Consider the following 20,119-nt stretch of genomic DNA (forward strand, 5'->3'; position numbering starts at 1 on the left):
CGGCGGTATCAACTTTGATATGAAATGAATACTGAATGTTTATTTATGCAAATTACCCCGGATGCGGCGGGGAAAATGTACGCAAAATAACAAATAAGATTGTTTTTCTTTGCGGTTGATGTTAAACAACGTTTTACGATAGATAATTCCGCAATCGCACAACTTGATGTTTTACATTTCAAAATAATAATAATGTTAAGATACCGAGTATCCGGCTTCACGCAGTGACGAGCTTTTCCAAATATTGGTTGTTTGATAATTCGTTTTATATGTTCTCCTATGTTGTTCGCAAGAATAATTGAACTTTGTTCAATTTTGAACTCAAGTTTAAGCTTTATTGTCGGAAAGGGTGGGTTTTATTGTTCACGTTTCGCCAGAATGAAGATACTTGTACGCGATAAAAGGGCTTCTGTTCCATTATTGACAGTCAAAGAAGTACATGTTAAATGTAAGTGAAGGTCACATAAGCATTATTGAATATTTAAACGCGTTTTCAGTTTGCTTGCGTTTTGGTATTACATGTATCCTCTTTTACGAACTGCTTTGATGCAAGCTTCGTCGTTGAAAGCACGGCTTCGACATGCCTAAACAAATAAAATGCAACAAGCGTGTTTAGTGGAATTGCTGCAACATGTCGGGAATGCGGATACGTTGATAACAAATGACACTAAAAGCAGCGCGCGAGAGTTCTTCAGCTTTTTTACATGTATATTTTGTTCATTCGGTTTCCAGGCACGGGTGCCAGCCTGTACCACACTATTTAAGTATGCGCAAATAATAATACACAATAACACGACACATAAATATAAAAACCCGACTGAATGCAACAAAGTTATTTGCAATCTAAATAATTTGATTTATATAATAAACAACGGGCGTCTATAGCAATAGTTTATTCAGCAGAATGCAGTTTCCTGTGGCTGCAGGTATTAAACGAGAGCGCCGATGGCGTTAAAAGCATAGGTGCAAGATACAGGGAAGAATGGCGTCACGTGGTATAATGTAGTTCGATATCGCCATCCGCGAATATCTCAAATCAATAATTTCAAACAATTACCGACTATTTAAATAGATAATCTTTCCATTTACATCAGTGTTTGAAACGCTTATGAAAAATAATTACCCAAGCCTTTCAAAATTTAAGCACGGACAGATCTGTATCGATTCTTTTCTCTATTCTTTTCACAAATGAAAATAGACGCTACCCTATTCGTCTGCGTCAAGAATTTGTCGTAAAACTTGTGGTAAGCGTTAGATGCAGACGTGCACAACAGAATGAGTTCTGAATACAGATTTCTGAATGCAGATTTTTATAGAAACTCCTCACAGCAGTTACTTCCCTTGCTTCGCCCGGTAAGTAAATTCTAGTATAAGGGAGGCCACTGCGTAGGAGATTGAGATTTATAGTGCAGATAGAATTGTTTTACGAACGAAATTTGTTTTAGGTTATAAGAAGATTTTTTGACATAAAACGGTCTTAGAAAAATTCACTAAAAACGGTGTCAGCAATATTCTTGGAAGAAAACGTTAGAAAAACGTTTCCAAAAAAAAATTGTAAGAATGACCATATACTAAATTAAATAGATATTTCGTCTGATTTTTTATCAGGTAAGGCTTCATAAAGGGCAACCGATAGATGTGGATTTTCGAAATGTGGTATATACCATAAGCATAGGTGCGTAAACGCACCTATGCTAAAAAGACAATGATGCGATTGTGCATTCCCACTGATGAATCTTTGACTAATATCTGTATATACCCCTGAAGAAGACGTATATTCGAAAGCGCTAGGGTAAAAGTTATTTAAATTTTACACTGTGTGAACAATTTCTTTCTCACATGTATGCATATATTAATTATATATAATAACAATATTTATAATAATTATTATTATATTATTAATAACATTATAATACTAGTGATAATTATTATGTAACATAATGATACGTATAGATATAATATTTATAATAATTGTATAATATAATAATCATTGAAATGAAGTCTGCGTTTAGTGATAAACATTGTTATTACAAACCACGGAGCGTATATAGTCATCTAGAGTCCGTGTAGAAACTAAAGGGCTGCGTTCCCAATGTTCGCGAGTTCACTTTATCATTTACCTGTGCTAATCCTATCGAAATAAAGAGCGTTGTGGTTATACAACAAATGCGCGTATTAATGTATGGTGGGGTCGTTCAATTCGGCTTTGCGGCAACTCAGCATTCGATTTCATACACTTAAACACATATTTGAAAAAAAATCACACAACTTAGGTGTGCTGGTTAATTAACAATTTACATAATCCTAATCAAAATTGGATTTAACAAAATAAATATTAATCGTCGTTCGAATTAATTTTGAGAAGTTGCCTTTAACCACAAAAATGGGACTGTTTGCGTCTATTGATTAATTTGTTAAACGGTAAATAACTGAAACCGCCACAGTCGGAAATAAACAAATGCATGAAGAAACTTTCCATTTTAACTAAGCCTAAAGCATTTATTTCACCTAACGATTTCAACGAATATGTAAATAAAATAATTTAGTTGTAATTAAATATAAAATGTACCTTTGTGTTTAATGCTTACACATACAACGTAGTTTGAGGTATGGGTTGAGTTAGGTTAGACCACTCTGATGGCCATTTGAACTGTTGTATAATTATTAAACACGAAATGCGCATGTAGTTTATAACATATTAAATTGAAAATATAATTGCTATATACTTGTCATATATTATCACCTTCCAAGTATATCAAGTGAATGGAATAAAATGAAATATGTATTTAATCCGGTCCAAATGGACACTGTTTGTAAGACTTGACCTTTAAGATCTTATCCGGTTCTGATAAACTCTGATCTGGGTTTTTCAAAGCTTAAGTAAGAACTGTCACTGATGGTTAATTGAATGCATGTTGTTCGCCACTGTTTCTTACTTGCATAACTGTTAAATATTTATTTAATGTATCTCCATGGTGATACGCACTTTAAAAGAGATTTATATAACCGGCGCTGTGATACATGACGTAAATTAACATAATTATAGGATAAACCACTCCTATTAGAATTGCGACAGAAGTTACACAACAGCTGGCTTCTATAAACAATATTGAGCAGCTTACGTGCTTCGACTCATGCACCATATGTGATAATTACTAGAATAAAGTTGTAATGCGATTATTAACCAGGTATTATTCATGTGTTTAAGTACTGGACCTAAGTACCGTATTTGTTGTATGTTTTCTCACACTCTTACATCGATCAGAATATACTTATGTGTACGCGTCCACGTAGGGTCGGACGGCAATCGAAGGAAAATATTTTTCGAACGTTTAAGAAACACATTTTTAAAGCGAAACGTTTACAGTACTTGACTTACATTTTTCGACGGATTCCTTGTTCTTGTAAACATCCAATCGGGATATAAAGAATAAATACGGTAAGCCAAACTGGATTGCTTTGTCGGATCGTAATCTACAACTGGCATGGGATCTGCAATAAAACAAATACTTTTCTTGATGTTATTATAATATGTTTGTTATTATATTATATATTTTAAATCTCTTTGACCAATCTTCATTTTATATTTCCATGTTACATGTCACTATAACTTATGTAATTACAAAAACTGTATTAAAGGGGCCTTTTCACAGATTTTGGCATATTTCGAAGTATGTCATTAAATGCTTTATATTGATAAATGTAAACATTGGATCTTAAAAGCTCCAGTAAAAAATCAAGAATAAAATTTAAAAAGGGAAAAAAAGGTAGCCGGTACCAAGGCTCGAACCAGTGATCCCCGGAGTCCTGGAGTTAGTCTGAAGTAAAAACGCATTAGCCCTCTCGGCTGTGTAAGTATTTTATACCTTATATAAGCAATCTTCGTAGTTTCGTAAATTTAAACGACAACAACAGAAGTCTCCAATTTATTCAATCGTTTCGCGTTGCAACGCTTTATAATTTTTAGGTTTTCAAATCGCAAAAAGATACATATATTGGCTATTTTGGACTATGGTAAATGTTCAGTGATACTGTTTCCTCACAAATATCATAACTAAAACGAAAATTTGCGAATCTGAAACAACTTTTTTCAATTTTGTCAATTTACCAAACCGTAAAAAGATCCCTTTAATATGGCTTATATCGTGAAATCGGATTATCCGATCAAACCATGTAAGTTTGTGGACCACCAGACATTAATTCGAGTATATTGGATAATCAACAACGTTTATCCGCACATGTGTTGGCAAATAATTAATTAACATTCAACTTAAAGAGACTACGTTTTCTCAAGAAGGAAAATTATTCAAACAATGCGTGGTTCGTATGTTTAAAATGAAATGTAATAAATGCATAAACAATGTATCAGTTTAGCTGGCCCATAAACAAAAATAACTGCGCACGTTCTCACGTAAGTTACGAGTGCGTAGTAACGTGAATTCTATGTGTGCGTAGGTGACTTTAAGAGAGCATGTTTACGTCTCGACATGAGCGCGTGTTGGTCTTCACGTTTGTACACAAACGTCTGACCAATGAACGTACTGAACGTAAGCCTAAAAATAAGAGTGTCCAACAATATCTTTGGTCAAAGGCCTTAGCGTGTTGACGTGAAGACTATCAAGTGCGGATGTCAAGATTAAAACCTGCGATTATAGACCGTCGCATTCGTGTATGAAATTATAACTTACGCGCTTGTAGAAAAAACAAACGAATTGTACCTTCTGACCACCATTATATTATATAGTGAATAAAGTAGTACACACGTAGTTAAGATCCATTCCTTATTTGAACATTGGTTGTTTAACACCATTTTTTTACAACCTAAATGAGTTTGTGCAAGATTAGTTATTGTCTTAACATAAATGAGTTCATTGTTTGTACTGTTGTTGTTGCTTTTCAGATATATTTTATTAATATATTGTTATCAAACATTCTTATTGTATTATATCATTTTGTCCTATCATGCGTATGTATTTTGAAAGCGCAGTTACTTGTATATTATACAACGCGTATTTTAGGATAACGAAAATCGAATATTTCGACGACATGTGCCTTTAAGATAACTCCCTTAAAGGTTACAAGTAAAGTATGTAACGATATGCGCTACACCGACTAATTATCTACATGCGGTGTATATAGCTTCAAGGTTGGCATGCACTGCTATTTATTTGCACAGAGATTTCCAGAATGGTCAACATACACTTGATCATAACCCTTTTCGCAGGATTGTTATATTACGGGGAAGCTTGTAGATGTGACACCGGAGACGAAATAAAACTGTTTTGTAGAGCGGAGTTCGGTATGAGTTTTAATAAATATTTAGAATTACTGTTAATTTGATTTTTTGTTATAATGTTTGTTCGCCACAAAGCAAATTTGTAAGAACGATAAGTGGCTTCTTATTAGTGTCAAGATCTAACCATGGTGTAAATATTTTACAACTTCTAATCACTGTCAAAAATGCATAATAAACTTTTTGGGAATCAATCTTGTAAGTTTTTTGCTACACAATAGTTTAAGGCGTTGGTCAAACCGTTTCCTTCCTGATGGTATTAAACTGCGCGCATCAGTCACATTATGTCGAATGTCTAATTTATGAAGTGGTTGCAAGCGCCGTGGCGTTTTTAAGTTTAAAGTCATGTGTTTTAGATCCGATAAGGGGAAATCTGAAACTAAACTTTGTTAATACAAATGCATGTCTATTTGTTTAAGATTTACCATAAATGTCGTGTATTTTCTTTGTTAGAAATACACATACCTTACAAATAAAACACATTGAATGCGTCCCTTACATTTTACAGGTGATAAACGACACACCAGCACATAAAGTCTTTGAAATAAAAGATTCCATAGAAAAACACAACCTTTATGACAAAGTGTTCACAGCTACTTCGCTGTTCATGATAACAGCATTGATACGAGTTAATAAATGTGTATAACTGGTTCAGTATATTTTGTGATGCTTCTTCGATGCAATTCAGTTCGCGTGTTTCTCGTTGCAGCTATAACAGCGTATGTGAACTCTTCCCAAGTAGTCAATGATGAACGGATCTTTACTGTTCACGCTCTCAGAGATTTAAAGGTATGACATCTAAAATGAAATGAGCCATGCTATGTGAAAAGGGGTTTAATGCATGTGCGTAAAGTGTCGTCACAGATAAGCCTGTGCAGTCTGCACATGCTAACCAGGGACGAAACCCTCGCCTAAACTGGATTTTTGCCAAGAAGAGACTTTCTTTAAACAGAACATATCATAAAAGCGGAAAGTGTCGTCTCTGATTAACCTGTGCGTATTGCACAGGCTAATCTTGGACGACACTTTACGCACATGAAAAAAAACACTTTTTCACAGATCACGGCTCAAAGAATACTCTACCTGTTTGCAATAAGTGTAAGCGTATTCAATTTATTCAATGGTTTGTCTGAACCAGAATCATTAACAATGTAAATTTATTCAATGTGAATCCTGAATGCGATCCAGTAGGCGAGTGTGTGCTCATACCGGCTTCCACTCCAGTGGCATAGCCATTGTCATATTTCAGTCGGCGATTTAGGGCATCCCAACCGCGCGGACTTTGTTACTAAAAGCATATCAGAATTCATTGAGCTTATGCGATGAATATAAGATTATGGAAATCATCGTCAATGAACATGCGCCTAGCGCGTGCAACAAACTTTCACTCACGAGGATCTAGAGTACACGAGTTACGTGGGGCGGCGGCTTTTCTCACGCCGTGCACATTCACAGACTCGATCTCTGTCTGACAGCATGTCATACCTTGGAATACATAATACGTTTTAGATCGTATCGACCTGTTCCTGAAAACAGAATGACTGTTCCGTCACATAAATGGCACAATTCTCGTATTACGGGATACATCGAAAGTCCATAACTAAACCATCGTTGCGGTCCATTGAAATAATTGTCGACTTTTAACCTTCATCAATACATATTCATAAAGATAACCGTCTTTTATTGTGAATGTCTCCACGATTTTCGTATTTGTTGTGAAATTAAATAACTTTAACATAACCAATAACTGTTTTCCTGTTTCGACGATTTATAATTCATTTCGTATTATATGTATATACAATTAATAACAAAGACATGTAAATGTAAAGACTTAATTAGCCATATGTTTTGTGCTTCGACTTCCTTCCATAATTTTACATATTTTACTTTGCATAAATACTTATTTATGAATGACACAACATTAAGTGATTATAAACAAAACAGATTTCAGGTTTACATCTACAATTAAACTATGATTACAGTTTTTGAAAAAACATAAAACCCAATCATGTAACATTTGCTTGTTTTAATTATAATTGACAATATGAACATTTGATTTTACACAAAAGAGTTCATTTTTACAACAAAATCTAATTGATTTGAATCCAGTTATGCAGACTACAAAACGATAATCATGTAAAACAAATGTCGCAAGTTCGAAAGAATAATGAGATTCGCTAGGTTAACAGCGGTTACATGTATGTTTAAATTATGCAATTATGAAATAAATAAATACAGAGAATCGCTACATGTATATAAAAAAACTACAATTATGTTATATGAACGCAGTTATGAATAACATGATAGTCTTATAACTATCAAAAACCCTTTATTTGTTACACGTGTTGTGTTTGCATAAATATTTAAAGCAAAACTTAGACTAGCCATAAATCCTTAAACATTTTGGATAACTTTTTTCCTTTGGCATTAAAAACTGTACTTTTTAACTTCCATAAACATAACAAAGAAGTTGTAATTTACAATTTAATTTGAGTCGCCAAGAAGTAACATTTTGCATTTTATTTCTTTATTTTTATTTGCATTTTTTAAGCTTTACGAGACACTTTAAATGAGTATTTGTACTGCGTTACAATTCCAGAATAACTTGTCGACATGTTTATGTTGATTTTTTTTTAACTTTGACTTTGATGATAACGCTTTCAACGATAATCGTTATTGCATTCATGCAAAGAACGCTGCAAACATAAATGAAATGGTACCTAGTTTGGAAGAACATTAGTACATGTAAAAACTGACGATATTGATGTAATGCTATAGGAATGTTGATATAAAATGTACCGCGATTAGCCTTGGAGTTATATGTATTATGCATGTTTGTTGGTCCTCACAATCTACCAGGTGGAACTGCCTTGTCTTGCATAAATGTATCTTCGAGGATGCCGACTTGTCAGTGAATGGGACATTCATGAAATATACTTGACATTGATAAGCGCAACAAGCATAACGTAAATGGAGATTGCGTCCTTACTGTGGGTACATATTACGCGACGATTGCTCATAATGTTTGCAGGGATATTCTCTGTATGGTGTACAAAAGGTCTTCACACCTACAGAAGGATCGCTTTGCGGTGTCTCCTTGAACACACAGACGTACTATCTTCTCGCGGGTATGTTATCAATTTTATGTAATGCAGTTAACACAGGCTTATCAGGGACGACACTTTCCGCCTAAACTGGATTTTTGCTAAGAAGAGACTTTGTTTAAACGAAACAAAATCATCACAGCGGAAAGTGTCGTTCCTGATTAGCCTGTGCGTTATGCACAAGCTAATCTGGGACGACACTTTACGCACATGCATTAAACCTCGTTTTCACAGAGCACGGTCCATAAACAATCTTCAATTATCAGAGAGATAACAATTATACAACCCATTAAGCTAGAATATTGTGTTAGAAAACACATACCGTGCATCATTCAGAACATGTGTTTGATTGATAATGGTATTATGACTTCTAGCCAAAAGGCAATGTGTGATATTTTCATTCGCGCATGCGAAAACCATTTATTGTTACAATCAATTGTAAACCCGAAAATACAATCAAATATCATTTTTTCCAATAATAAAATTCTTGCTTTTCTTTGTTTTATACCAATGAAATCATTTCTAAGTATACGCAGCCCCTTTTAAATTTAGATCAATATTGTTTGCAGACAAATTTTGAAGTGTTTATTTTTGGTAAATCTGTTATTTTCAGGTACATACACAGATGACAAGCGCCTGCACCTAGGATTGTGTAATGTCGCAAGAGAAATGACAATTCTGGAACTTGTCCACTATCGTCCACCTGATTGTAAATAACCAAAAGAACGTTAATCTCATATGCGATAAATCAATTTTAAGGGACATTTTCACGTTTCGGTAAATTGACAAAATTAAAATAAATTGTTCCAGATTCGCAAATTTTCGTTGTGCTTATCATATTTGTGAGGAAACAGTTATACTGAACATTTACCACACTCTAATTAAAATATCCATTATATGCATCTTTTGACGATTTAAAATCCTGAACATTATAAAGAGTTGCATCGTGAAACGATTGAATAATTTGGAGAGTTTTGTTGAGGTCCTCATATCTTGTGATACTGCGAGGATTGCTTATATAAAGTAGAAAAATACGTCACTTATTGTAAGAGCACGGATGGCCGAGTGGTTTAAACGTTAGAGTTTTTCTCCAGAGGACAGTGGTTCGAGCCCAGTTGAGGGTTACTTTTTGTCTTTATTTATTTGTATTCTTGCTTTATAACTAGAGCTTTTAAATTATATGTTTACATTTATCAATATATAGCATTGTAAGACAAACTTCAATATCTACTAAAAATTTGTGAAAAAAAACTTTTAAACTGCTCCGTTGGTTGTGAATTGCTCTCTTTTTCCCCTGACAATTCAATCCATATAAATACTCGGGTTTCTTGTAATTTTACGGAAAAAGTCATGCTTTTAGAACTTTTTATCAAACTGCTGCTTTTCACAGCATTATGTCGTTACCAAAAGTAAACTATCTCGCTCCAGCGTGTTTTAGGTCACCCCCACTACTGTTGTCCCTTTGTTTATAAACGGCTTATTGTTCCGTCTTTCCGAGTACGCTAAGACGTACCAAAGAATTACCTTTGCCGTTTCAACGACTTACTTAGTTCTTCAAAGCAGTAATTAATCGCCTTTTAATACTTTTTAAGGTGTTTTAACGAGTTACTAAGTCCTAGAAACGACATAAAATCAAAGCATGTCGGCACTGAAGGTTTCCCCATTGCAGTTGCTATTACTAAATAAACAAAAATAATTCGAAAATTGTATGTGTCGCAATGTACATATCAGAATGCGAGGGATTTTTCAGCAAGCATAGCATGCTATAGTTAACAGGGTGGTAAGTGGGTCAAAATATATTATTAAAAATACAGTGCGTTTGATATTTTGTTTTAACAATCATAATATAGACGTCTGTTGCAATGGTACAACATATCGATCTTCCGCGTACCAAGCTTGACTTGAACTTCTTCCACTGTTCAACATTATAAAACACAACAATAAAATCGTCAAATAACATCATCACATGTACAACAAATTAAAAAAAAAACTCACCTTTATTTGTAAACCTTTAGGTTTAAATAAAGTATTTACGTTTTAAGAATTATTAAAAATAGTTTAAATGTACGCAATTGTACTACGATTTACATCAGTCGTTAGAGATTTTGACCAACAAGTGTTCATATAGAGAAACGGGAAATGTATACACAGATGCATTAGTAATATTCAACTTAGACATACTTTCTTGTAAAAGATACAGCGTTATCAAGATACTTAAAACATCAATTGTCGTGACAAATATGTTCTTTGCGAATGAATTCAGTTACTTTATCCCATACAAATCTTGCTGTAAAGAAAAAGATAAACGTTCTGACAAAAATCATCAAAGTTGAGTCTTAAATGCGGCCTCTAGTGTGGCAAAAACGCTGTTCAATGATTGGAACTTATGTCTTAGTTTCTGGAAATGTGCCCAACATTACGACTATGCCTAGATAATTATTCTAACAAATGCCATCAATATTAAGGCATAAATGTGACGTCTAAAGTGGTAACAAGGTTTTTCCATGATTTGATTGTGTGACCTAGTTTTTAGGACGCACGTGACTTACATTCAAACTCGACCCGGGTATTTTTAAGATATACCTTGCGATCAAGTGTCATCAAGAATGAGTCGTAAAGGAGGCATCTTGTGTGTTATCAACGTCAAAGATTTGGTATGGTGATCTAGTTTCGGAAGGCACATGTCAAATACCCGGAAATGGCTCGACGTTCTCAAGATAAACATTTTGATCAAGTTTTTTAATCGAGTCCTAAATGGGGCCTCTTATGGCGTAAAACGTTTTTCTAAAATATGATCTTGTAACCTAGCTTATGGGTGCACATAGCCCAGATTCGAACATGGCCCAATAGTTTCAAGATTAACATTTTTACCAAGTTCCAAGTATAACCAAGGTTGGCTGAAAAAAGTGTGACATAAACAGTGTTAAAAAGCTTAAAGTTGTTTATTCTAAGATTTTCAATGGGTCATGTTATTTATGAAAATGTATGCTCCGAATACAAACTTGGCGTACTATTGTTAAGATAAACATTCTGACCAGGTTTACTAAAGATAAGATGAAAATTTGATCCTCTTAAGAATGTTAACGGGCGTTTTATAAATTCACCTGGTGACATTCTGTTCGGTCGCACTTGCTCCATATATCGAACTCGGTCAAGATAAACATTACGACTCTTTCATTATGATTGAATTATAAATGTGCTCTTAATAGTGTTCACGCGCTAATAGTTGACTAGGCACACCGGTCGCCAGACAGAAAGTGAACATATTTAGCTGACTGAGCGCCAAAGTATCTAATCGTCTCATAGTTGTTATCATATACCAGATATTTCATTTAAACTGATATTGTGCTTTTTACATCGTATTGACAGTATGTTGCCACAACACGATAGCTATTTGGTTGCTTTTACCTTCGCAACTTTCCCATCTCAACGCAGACAGTCCGTTATTATTTTGTCGCAGTAAGGCCATTTTGTCATCTCGAAATCTGCTGATATTTATCAGGCAAACTTTGACGCCTTGCTGTTTGGCAAACTGTGTTTGTTTGTAGAAGACGATCTTTAGTAAATTTTTAATATACACATTAATCTTAAATTTTAAAAGCCTCAAATCAGTTTTCACGACATTCACTAAAGGTCAATGCTCCGTCCGCCACGTATGTTCGTCCGCAAATGAGCATTGTACGATTTCTATAAAAGTACTGAAAACGACTGGATATCTTATATATATGTACGTTTTAATGGGCGATTTGAGGATGATCCGAGACATTTTTTGTGACACCCTAAATCTCTTCTTGCGTTCTTCCGTCGGTAAAACTGATATATTTTATAAAAGATCATAAGATAGGATTACGAAACTTTGCATTCCTGTTCAATATCTTTTAAAAAAATGTTTTAAACAAAGTGTTTGTGAAACACAATGTCCCCCTATATGACGTTTGACCTTGAAGGATAACCTTGACATTGACCCTTCACCACTCAAAATGTGCAGCTCCATGAGATACACATGCATGTCAAATATAAAATTGCTAGCTTCAATATTGCAGAAGTTACATTACATGAGCAATTTTGACCCATATATTTGACCTAGAAGGATGACCTTGACCTTTCACCAATCAAAATGTGCAGCTCCATGAGATACACATGCATGCCAAATATCAAGTTGCTATCTTCTATATTGCAAAAGTATTCATAAAATAAGCGATTTGGGCCACATATATTTTACCTCTGACCTTGAAGGATGACCTTGACCTTTCACCACTCAAAATGTGCAGCTCCATAAGTTACACATGCATGCCAAATATAAAGTTGCTATCGTCAATATTGCAAAAGTATTCATAAAATAAGCGATTTGGGCCACATATATTTGACCTCTGACCTTGAAGGATGACCTTGACCTCAAAATGTGCAGCTCCATGAGATACACATGCATGCCAAATATCAAGTTGCTATCTTCAATATTGCAAAAGTATTCAAAAAATGAGCGATTTTGGCCACATATATTTGACCTCTGACCTTGAAGGATGACCTTGGCCTTTCACCACTCAAAATGTGCAGCTTCATGAGATACACATGCATGCCAAATATCAAGTTGCTATATTCAATATAGCTAAAGTTACTGCAAAATGTTAAAGTTGGCGCAAACCAACCAACAGACCAACCAACCAACAGACAGGGCAAAAACAATATGTCCCCCACTACTAAAGTGGGGGACATAAAAATCTCGGCCCTACCATGTCCAATGGATTGTATTATGATTACGTTTCACGTGTATAGATAAGGGGGTATATGGTTTTCACTGTTCGGGAACTCCTGTTATGCTCGTTTTGTTTTGTTAGCAGTGATGCCAAAGTCATGTTAAGTAATACCCAGTTTAAATTTCAAATACTGCAGTTAATACTTCTTCTTCTTCTTCTTCTTCTTCTTCTTCTTCTTCTTCTTCTTCTTCTTCTTCTTCTATGTAATGGCCACCTTCAACTGACTGAAGATTATTGTCATGGTGCGCATAAGAGTCAAAAGAAAAAGTGAGAGTAAAAGTGTGAAGTATAAACAGTGTTAGATAAAAGACGAAGGGGAAGTTAGATAACGTTTTTGGCTGTTGAAATCTGATAGTTTCAACTGAGCCAGCTGACAGGATGTCCGGTGGAAGGTTGTTCCATTCCCTGATGGCTCTCGGGAAGAATGATTGTTTGCGATAGAGGGTTCTGCAGTATGGGATGTGGAAGTAAAATATATTGTTTGTTGGTTCCGACTTGTTCAGACTTGGTTTGAGTCGATTTTCGGTTGGTATGTGTACTAGGTTGTTTACAATTTTATAAATCATAATTAGTCGTGCTTCTTTTCGTCGATCTTGGAGTGATTTCCACTGAAGGTTTTTTAGCATATCTGTGACGCTTGAGCGTTTATGGTATCTGTTTTTGACATATCTAGCTCCTCGGCGTTGGATCATTTCCAGTCTATCCGTATCTCCCTTTTCGTATGAGTCGCAGATAGTGCAGGAATATTCCAATGATGGGCGGACGAGTGACATATATACTTGTTCCTTGATGGCTGTGGACGCAATGTTAATGTTTCTTCGGATGAAGCTTAGGTTTTTGCTGGCTTTACTGAAAGCTGATGTTGTTAATGTGATCGCCCCAATCTAGCTTTTCATTCAGTGTACATCCAAGGTTTTTTGTTGATTTGACATGTTTTAAAATGTGGTTATGGAGTTTATATTGATGGATGATGGTTTTGCGCTTGCGGGTTATTGAAATGACTTGACATTTTTCAGGTGAAATTCCTTTTGATATTTATTTTCCCACAATGCTAATTTGTTTAGGTCTTCTTATAATTTTATGCAGTCTGTGTCTCCTGATATGGTGAGGTATGTAATGGTGTCATCTGCGAAAAGTCGAACCGTAGATTTAAGGCCGTCTGGGATGTCATTTATGTAGTAGAGGAACAGGGATTGGCCGAGGACAGATCCCTGGGGGACGCCAGAGTCGACGTGTACTGTGTCTGAGCATTCTCCATCTAGCACGACATTCTGCGTTCTGTTTGTAAGGAATGCTTGGATCCAGGCTAAGGTCTTTCCTTGTATGTCATAGTGTTCGAACTTGTGAAGGAGGAGGCTGTGGTGTACCTTATCGAAGGCTTTCGAGAAGTCCACTACGAGGACATCGGTTTGGTGGTCATTCTCCATGTTTTGGGTCACGTCGTCTGTGAATCCCAAGAGCTGGGTTTCGCAAGATCTGCCCTTTCGAAATCCTTGATGTAGTGGGTAGAGTAAGTTGTTTGCTTCTGCATGTTTCATTATGTTGCTGGTAACAATATGTTCAAGGAGTTTGCATCAGATGAAAGTTAGAGATATTGGCCTGTAGTTAGCTGCGTCATTTTTGCTTCCTTTTTTGTAAACTGGATTTCGCCAATCGTCTGGGATGGTGCTGATGTCTATAGAGAGTTGGAACATGCTTGCAAGGATAGGTGATATTTCTTTTGATAGTTCTTTCAGGACTCGTGGGTTGATGTTGTCTGGACCTGCAGCTTTGAAGGGGTTGAGTGAGTTGAGGAATTTTTCTATTCCGACGGTGGATATAGTGATTTCAGAGGCAGATGGAGCTTTCATGCTGGTCGTGTATTTGTTGACCTTGAATTCTTCAGCGGATATATTGGGATTTTGGGTGAATACTGATTGGAACTGCTTGTTCAGGATGTTGGCTTTTGTTTCGCTTCGGAGTAGAGTTCGCCCTTTTCTTATGTTTGATAAATGTCGCTGGTAGAGCGTTTCCGGTGTCTGATTCTTCTGGAGCTACTATGTTGTATATGTAGGCCCAGTAGGACTGTCATAGCTTCTTCTGCAGGAGTTGTTTATGTTTCTTGTACTTGGCAATATGTGTATGATCTTTTGATTTTTTCATCTTTTTATAGTGCTTGTCTCTCATTCTCATTAGTTTCTTTATTTCAGTGGTTATCCATGTCATTGAGTCTCTTGGTCTAGCAATTTTATGTGGGATATGGGTAGCAATACTGGACTGAAGAGATGAGCAGAATTTGTCCCAGATCGTATTAATGTTGCATTTTTTGCCAATCATAGATGTGATGGTGGAATGTAGGTCTATCCTATCAGATTTCAATGCTTCCCATCTTGCTTTTCTGTATAGGGGTATTTGTCGGGCTTTCTGGTCCAGTTTGACTTGCTGTGCAGAGAATTCAACATATACTGCATGGTGGTCCGAGATGCAGTCTGAGAGGATACAGTCCATTCGTGCATTCTGAGTGTTTTGTATTAGATTTTTTCTTCCAGTCCCACCCAGGCAGGTTGAAGTCGCCTACTATGATGATCACTGTTCACCAGAGGAGCTTGCTCGATTTTCAGAATCTCTGAATTGACAAAGGCTTGGTTCATTTGAATCTGTCGGATTATAGTACGAGCAGAGTAATAATGTCTTTGATTCCACTAGTTGGATTTTAGCCCAAACTATTTCGCAGTCAGTTTGTAGTTCTGGGATGTCTGTGCTAAGGTATGTGTCCTTGACAACAATAAGGATACCACCACCTGGTCCTGATTTTCGGCCATTACGCCATAGTTTATAGTTTGCTGGGAATATTTCATTATCATTTATGGATGGATCTAGCCAGGTTTATGTGGCTTGAATTGCATCGGGCTTTACGCTTTCTTTCATGTGCTCAATGCGCTCCTGCTTTTTCTTAACAGATTGACAGTTTAATGTTCAATATTCTCAGTGGGGGTATTTTCTTGGTGGTTTGCCGGGCATGTTGTCGGTCTGGTGTTGATGCATATATGCATTTCAATGTTTTTTGAAGGATCTGGACTTTGTAGACTTGTGGTGCTGATTGATAGGGCACTATAATAGTTTTCTGTTGTCAGTGAGTGAAGGTCAAAGCAAAATGAACTGTAGTTTGGGTTGTTACATACTAAACAGTCCCACCTTATGGCGCTGTCCTCAGAATGCTGTAGGTGCAAGTATGTACATCTTGGCAGCCAATGTGGTACCATTGGTCACAGGTGTCACAGACAATCGCACGATGGTCCCAGGTTACAGGGGCGTCGCAGGTCCCACAGAGATACTCTGTACTGTCGCTTGATCTCGGGCCAGGATTCAGTTGGACATCTCTTGCTTTGGCGGTAAGTAAAATGGATATGTACATCAAGCAAGAATAGTGGTATGATGCCTTCTCGGGTAAAACATTTCTTTTCACGTTCTTAGTCGTTCATATGTTAGATATTATAAGATGTTAACCTTTGTTTTCCATGAACTATTTAAAATGTGTAATCAGAGACTTAGTTATCTACGTCTCTGGTGTAATAATATAGCTTTCTGCGAGTTTCTGTTTGACCGATCTGTAACGTGACGTTTTTTTTACTTTAAACGACGTTACATAAAGTGACACCACGCCATGTAAACATTTTCCGATTTGTAATAACGTTTTGTTATTCAGTTATAATAATTTCCTTGGCTAATTTAACAGCAAATGAAAAAAAAATGAAACGTGTTGTCATTTCATTCCATGATTAATTCAATTTGTCCATAAAATGTGTTAGTAACCTCGCCAAAGGCTTCAAAAAAGGCTCGATAACTAACAAAATTCGTAAAGCCGTCATATAAAATATTGGTGTATGATGACAATATAATAAATCTGTATTTATTCGACCAATTCAACCAATTATGTAATGCAGGAACTTTTGATTTTATTAAATATGAAACATTTGTGGTAGTTATCCCACTTAATTGGAGAGACACACTATAACTGAAAGCAAAAACTAGCCACAACCAAAATACTTAATTTCACTTATTAAAGTAACATTGTAGTAAAAAAAACAAGAGCTTTGTCACAAACGTGACGTATACTCCCACATGCTGCATTGACACAGACTATTTTGCATGCTGTCTTCACAAAACAAGAGAAGCTAATTTATGGCGATTTTTAAGAATTATTATGCCATTATCATTTATGGCCATTTTGACCTTTGAATTTTTGAATTCTTTCGCATGACACGCCGTCCAATGACTGTGAACGTAATTATTTAGAAAAAAAAAACTCACAATGAATGACATAGTTAAGGCCCGGGCAAGATCATTTATGGCCATTTTTGACATTTGAACTCAAAGTGTGATCTTGACCTTGGAGATATCGACGTAATTATTTCGCGCGACACACCGTCCAATGATGGTGAACAAATGTGCCAAATGATTTTTAAATCTCACAATGAACGACAAAGTTATGGCCGGACAAGCTCATTTATGGCAATTTTTTGACCTTTGAACTCAAAGTGTGACCTTGACCTTGGAGATATCGACGTAATTCTTTCGCGCTACACACCGTCCGATGATGGTGAACAACTGTGCCAAATTATTTTAAAATCTCACAATGAACGACATAGTTATGGCCCGGACAAGCTCATTTATTGCCATTTTTGACCTTTGAACTCAAAGTGTGACCTTGACTTTGGAGATATCGACGTAATTCTTTCGCGCGACACACCGTCCAATGATGGTGAACAAATGTGCAACATGATTTTAAAATCTCACAATGAACGACAAAGTTATGCCCGGACAAGCATTTTACCTTTGAAATCCAAGTGTGACCTTGACCTTGTAATATCGACGTTATTCTTTCGCGCGACACACCATCCCATGATGGTGAACAAATGTATCATGTCATTTTAAAAGCTAACGTTAAATGACATAGTTATGGTCCGGACAAACTTTCTGTTTAAAACGCACTTAGTCACCCCGTGACCTAGTTTTTGAAACGGCATGCCACATATTCAAACTTGGGCTAAACATCATCTAGATACAACTTGTGACCACGTTTGGTGAAGATCCGATTATATTTTGGACAGACCGACAGACAAACAGACCGACAAAGTGACTCATGCATAGCCCCCTTTACCAAACCAATTTAAGTCTAAAAAGGTATCTACTCCAACTTATTACAATTCAAAGGCCACCTTTTTGTTGAATCCGTACCCTGATTCGAAACACATGGTGCAAAAGACCTTGACTTCAATATTTTTTACGTGCATGCCTCTTATGATTAACAAGAAAAGTAGGAGAGTTTCAACATAAATATCAGATGAGAATAATTCCAAACAAGAGCACCGCCTTGCGGGTGCAGACCGCTCATCTATTTTTCTTTTTAAAGGTGAAGGGAACTATCTCAATACTTCAATCAAAAAAGATGGATGGGTGGGGTGGAGAGGGGTGTAAAGTGTGGGTGTGTGGTCATTTATTACATTATCTTCCAAAAATAAAAAAATAAAAATGCAAAAACAAAATAAAATAAAAAATTGGGTGGGGGGGATTCTTGGGTGAGATAGTTGGACGGTCTTTCAAAAATAAAATAATAAAAATAAATATTTTTGTTTGTTTACCATGTTTCCAAAAAAAAAATTGCGGGGGTGGGGTGGGGTGGGGTCGGGGGGGGGTATAGTGTGAGGGTGTGTTCATTTATAAGATGATCTTTCCAAAAAAAAATGAAAACAAAAAATTGTTGTTTTTTGTGAGGGGGATTCGGAAGGGGGGGGGCATGGAGGATGGTATGGGTGGAGTCTATTGTAGTATGTCATGTAAGAACTGTTTTGGCAAAGTATCACTCAAATCTGTTCATAAATAACCACGTCATGGCTATTTTGCAAAATTTAATTATTTGACCTTGAGAGTCAATGTCATTCAAAGGTCAAGGTAAAATTCAACTTGCCAGGTACAGTACCCTCATGATAGTATGAAAGTATTTGATGTTTGAAAGCAATAGCCTTGATACTTTAGAAGTAAAGTGGATGTAAACACAAAATTTAACCATATCCATATATTCAAAGTTACTAAGTCAAAAAAGGGTCGAATTCCGTCAAAATGACAACCAGATTTATGCAACTTGTTCCGTACAGTCCCCTGATGATAGTTTGTGAGTGTTCCAAGTCTGAAAGAAATAGCTATGATACTTAAGGAATAAAGCGGCCCAAAACACAAAACTTAACACAATTTTCTATTTTCTAAGTATAAAGGGGCCATAATTCTGTCAAAATGCCAGTTAGAGTTACATAACTTTGCCTGCACAGTCCCCTTATGAAAGTAAGTAAGTGTTGCAAGTATGAAAGCAATAGCATTGACACTTTAAGGAATAAAGTGGACCAAAACACAAAACTTAACCAAGTTTTCAATTTTCTAAGTATAAAATAATTCATAATTCTGTCAAAATGCACGCCAGAGTTATCTAACTTTGCCTGCCCAGTCCCTTCATGATAGTAAGTGTACCAAGTTTGAATGCAATAGCTTTGATGCTTTATGAAAAAAGTGGACCTAAACACAAAACTTAACCAAATTTTCAATTTTTTAAGTATAAAAAGGGCACAAAATTCTGTCCAAATGCACGCCAGAGTTATCTTACTTTGCCTGCCTAGTCCCCTCATGATAGTAAGTAAGTGTACTAAGTTTGAATGCAATAGCTTTGATACGTTATGAGAAAAGTGAACATAAACACAAAATTTAACCGGACGCCGACGAAGACGCCGACGCCAAGGTGATGACAATAGCTCATAATTTTTTTTTAATAGATGAGCTAACAATGACAAGTCGAATATATGTGATCTCTGTTGCATGCTTATCGATTCATATGCAATAATGATTAATAACATAGCGTAATTAACTGAAACTATGAAGACATTCGATTGTGTTAGCCTTTGCATGGTTATATGCGATCTTCAGTGACAATGAATAATATC

The 20,119-nt window shown here is 35.9% G+C and overlaps 1 protein-coding gene across 1 annotated transcript; it reads left to right on the forward strand.

The window, feature by feature from the left end:
- Nucleotides 1–5,172: 5,172 nt before the first annotated feature.
- LOC127851187 (metalloproteinase inhibitor 3-like) lies at nt 5,173–9,614 on the forward strand. Its single transcript, XM_052384820.1, has 4 exons — nt 5,173–5,299; nt 6,003–6,082; nt 8,325–8,421; nt 9,011–9,614. Exons 1-4 carry the CDS (start codon nt 5,188–5,190, stop codon nt 9,112–9,114), a joined length of 393 nt encoding a protein of 130 aa, XP_052240780.1. The 5' UTR covers nt 5,173–5,187; the 3' UTR covers nt 9,115–9,614.
- Nucleotides 9,615–20,119: the final 10,505 nt, after the last annotated feature.

The sequence above is a fragment of the Dreissena polymorpha genome, chromosome 1 (genome assembly GCF_020536995.1).
Source record: "Dreissena polymorpha isolate Duluth1 chromosome 1, UMN_Dpol_1.0, whole genome shotgun sequence".
NCBI lineage: Eukaryota > Metazoa > Mollusca > Bivalvia > Myida > Dreissenidae > Dreissena > Dreissena polymorpha.

Excerpts from the sequence above, each read along its gene's own strand:
- LOC127851187 (XM_052384820.1), top strand. The coding sequence starts at position 5,188 with ATGGTCAACATACACTTGATCATAACCCTTTTCGCAGGATTGTTATAT. Across the intron at positions 5,300-6,002 it reads GTTTTGTAGAGCGGAGTTCG|CTATAACAGCGTATGTGAAC; the intron begins GTATGAGTTTTA and ends TTCTCGTTGCAG. Across the intron at positions 8,422-9,010 it reads GACGTACTATCTTCTCGCGG|GTACATACACAGATGACAAG; the intron begins GTATGTTATCAA and ends TGTTATTTTCAG.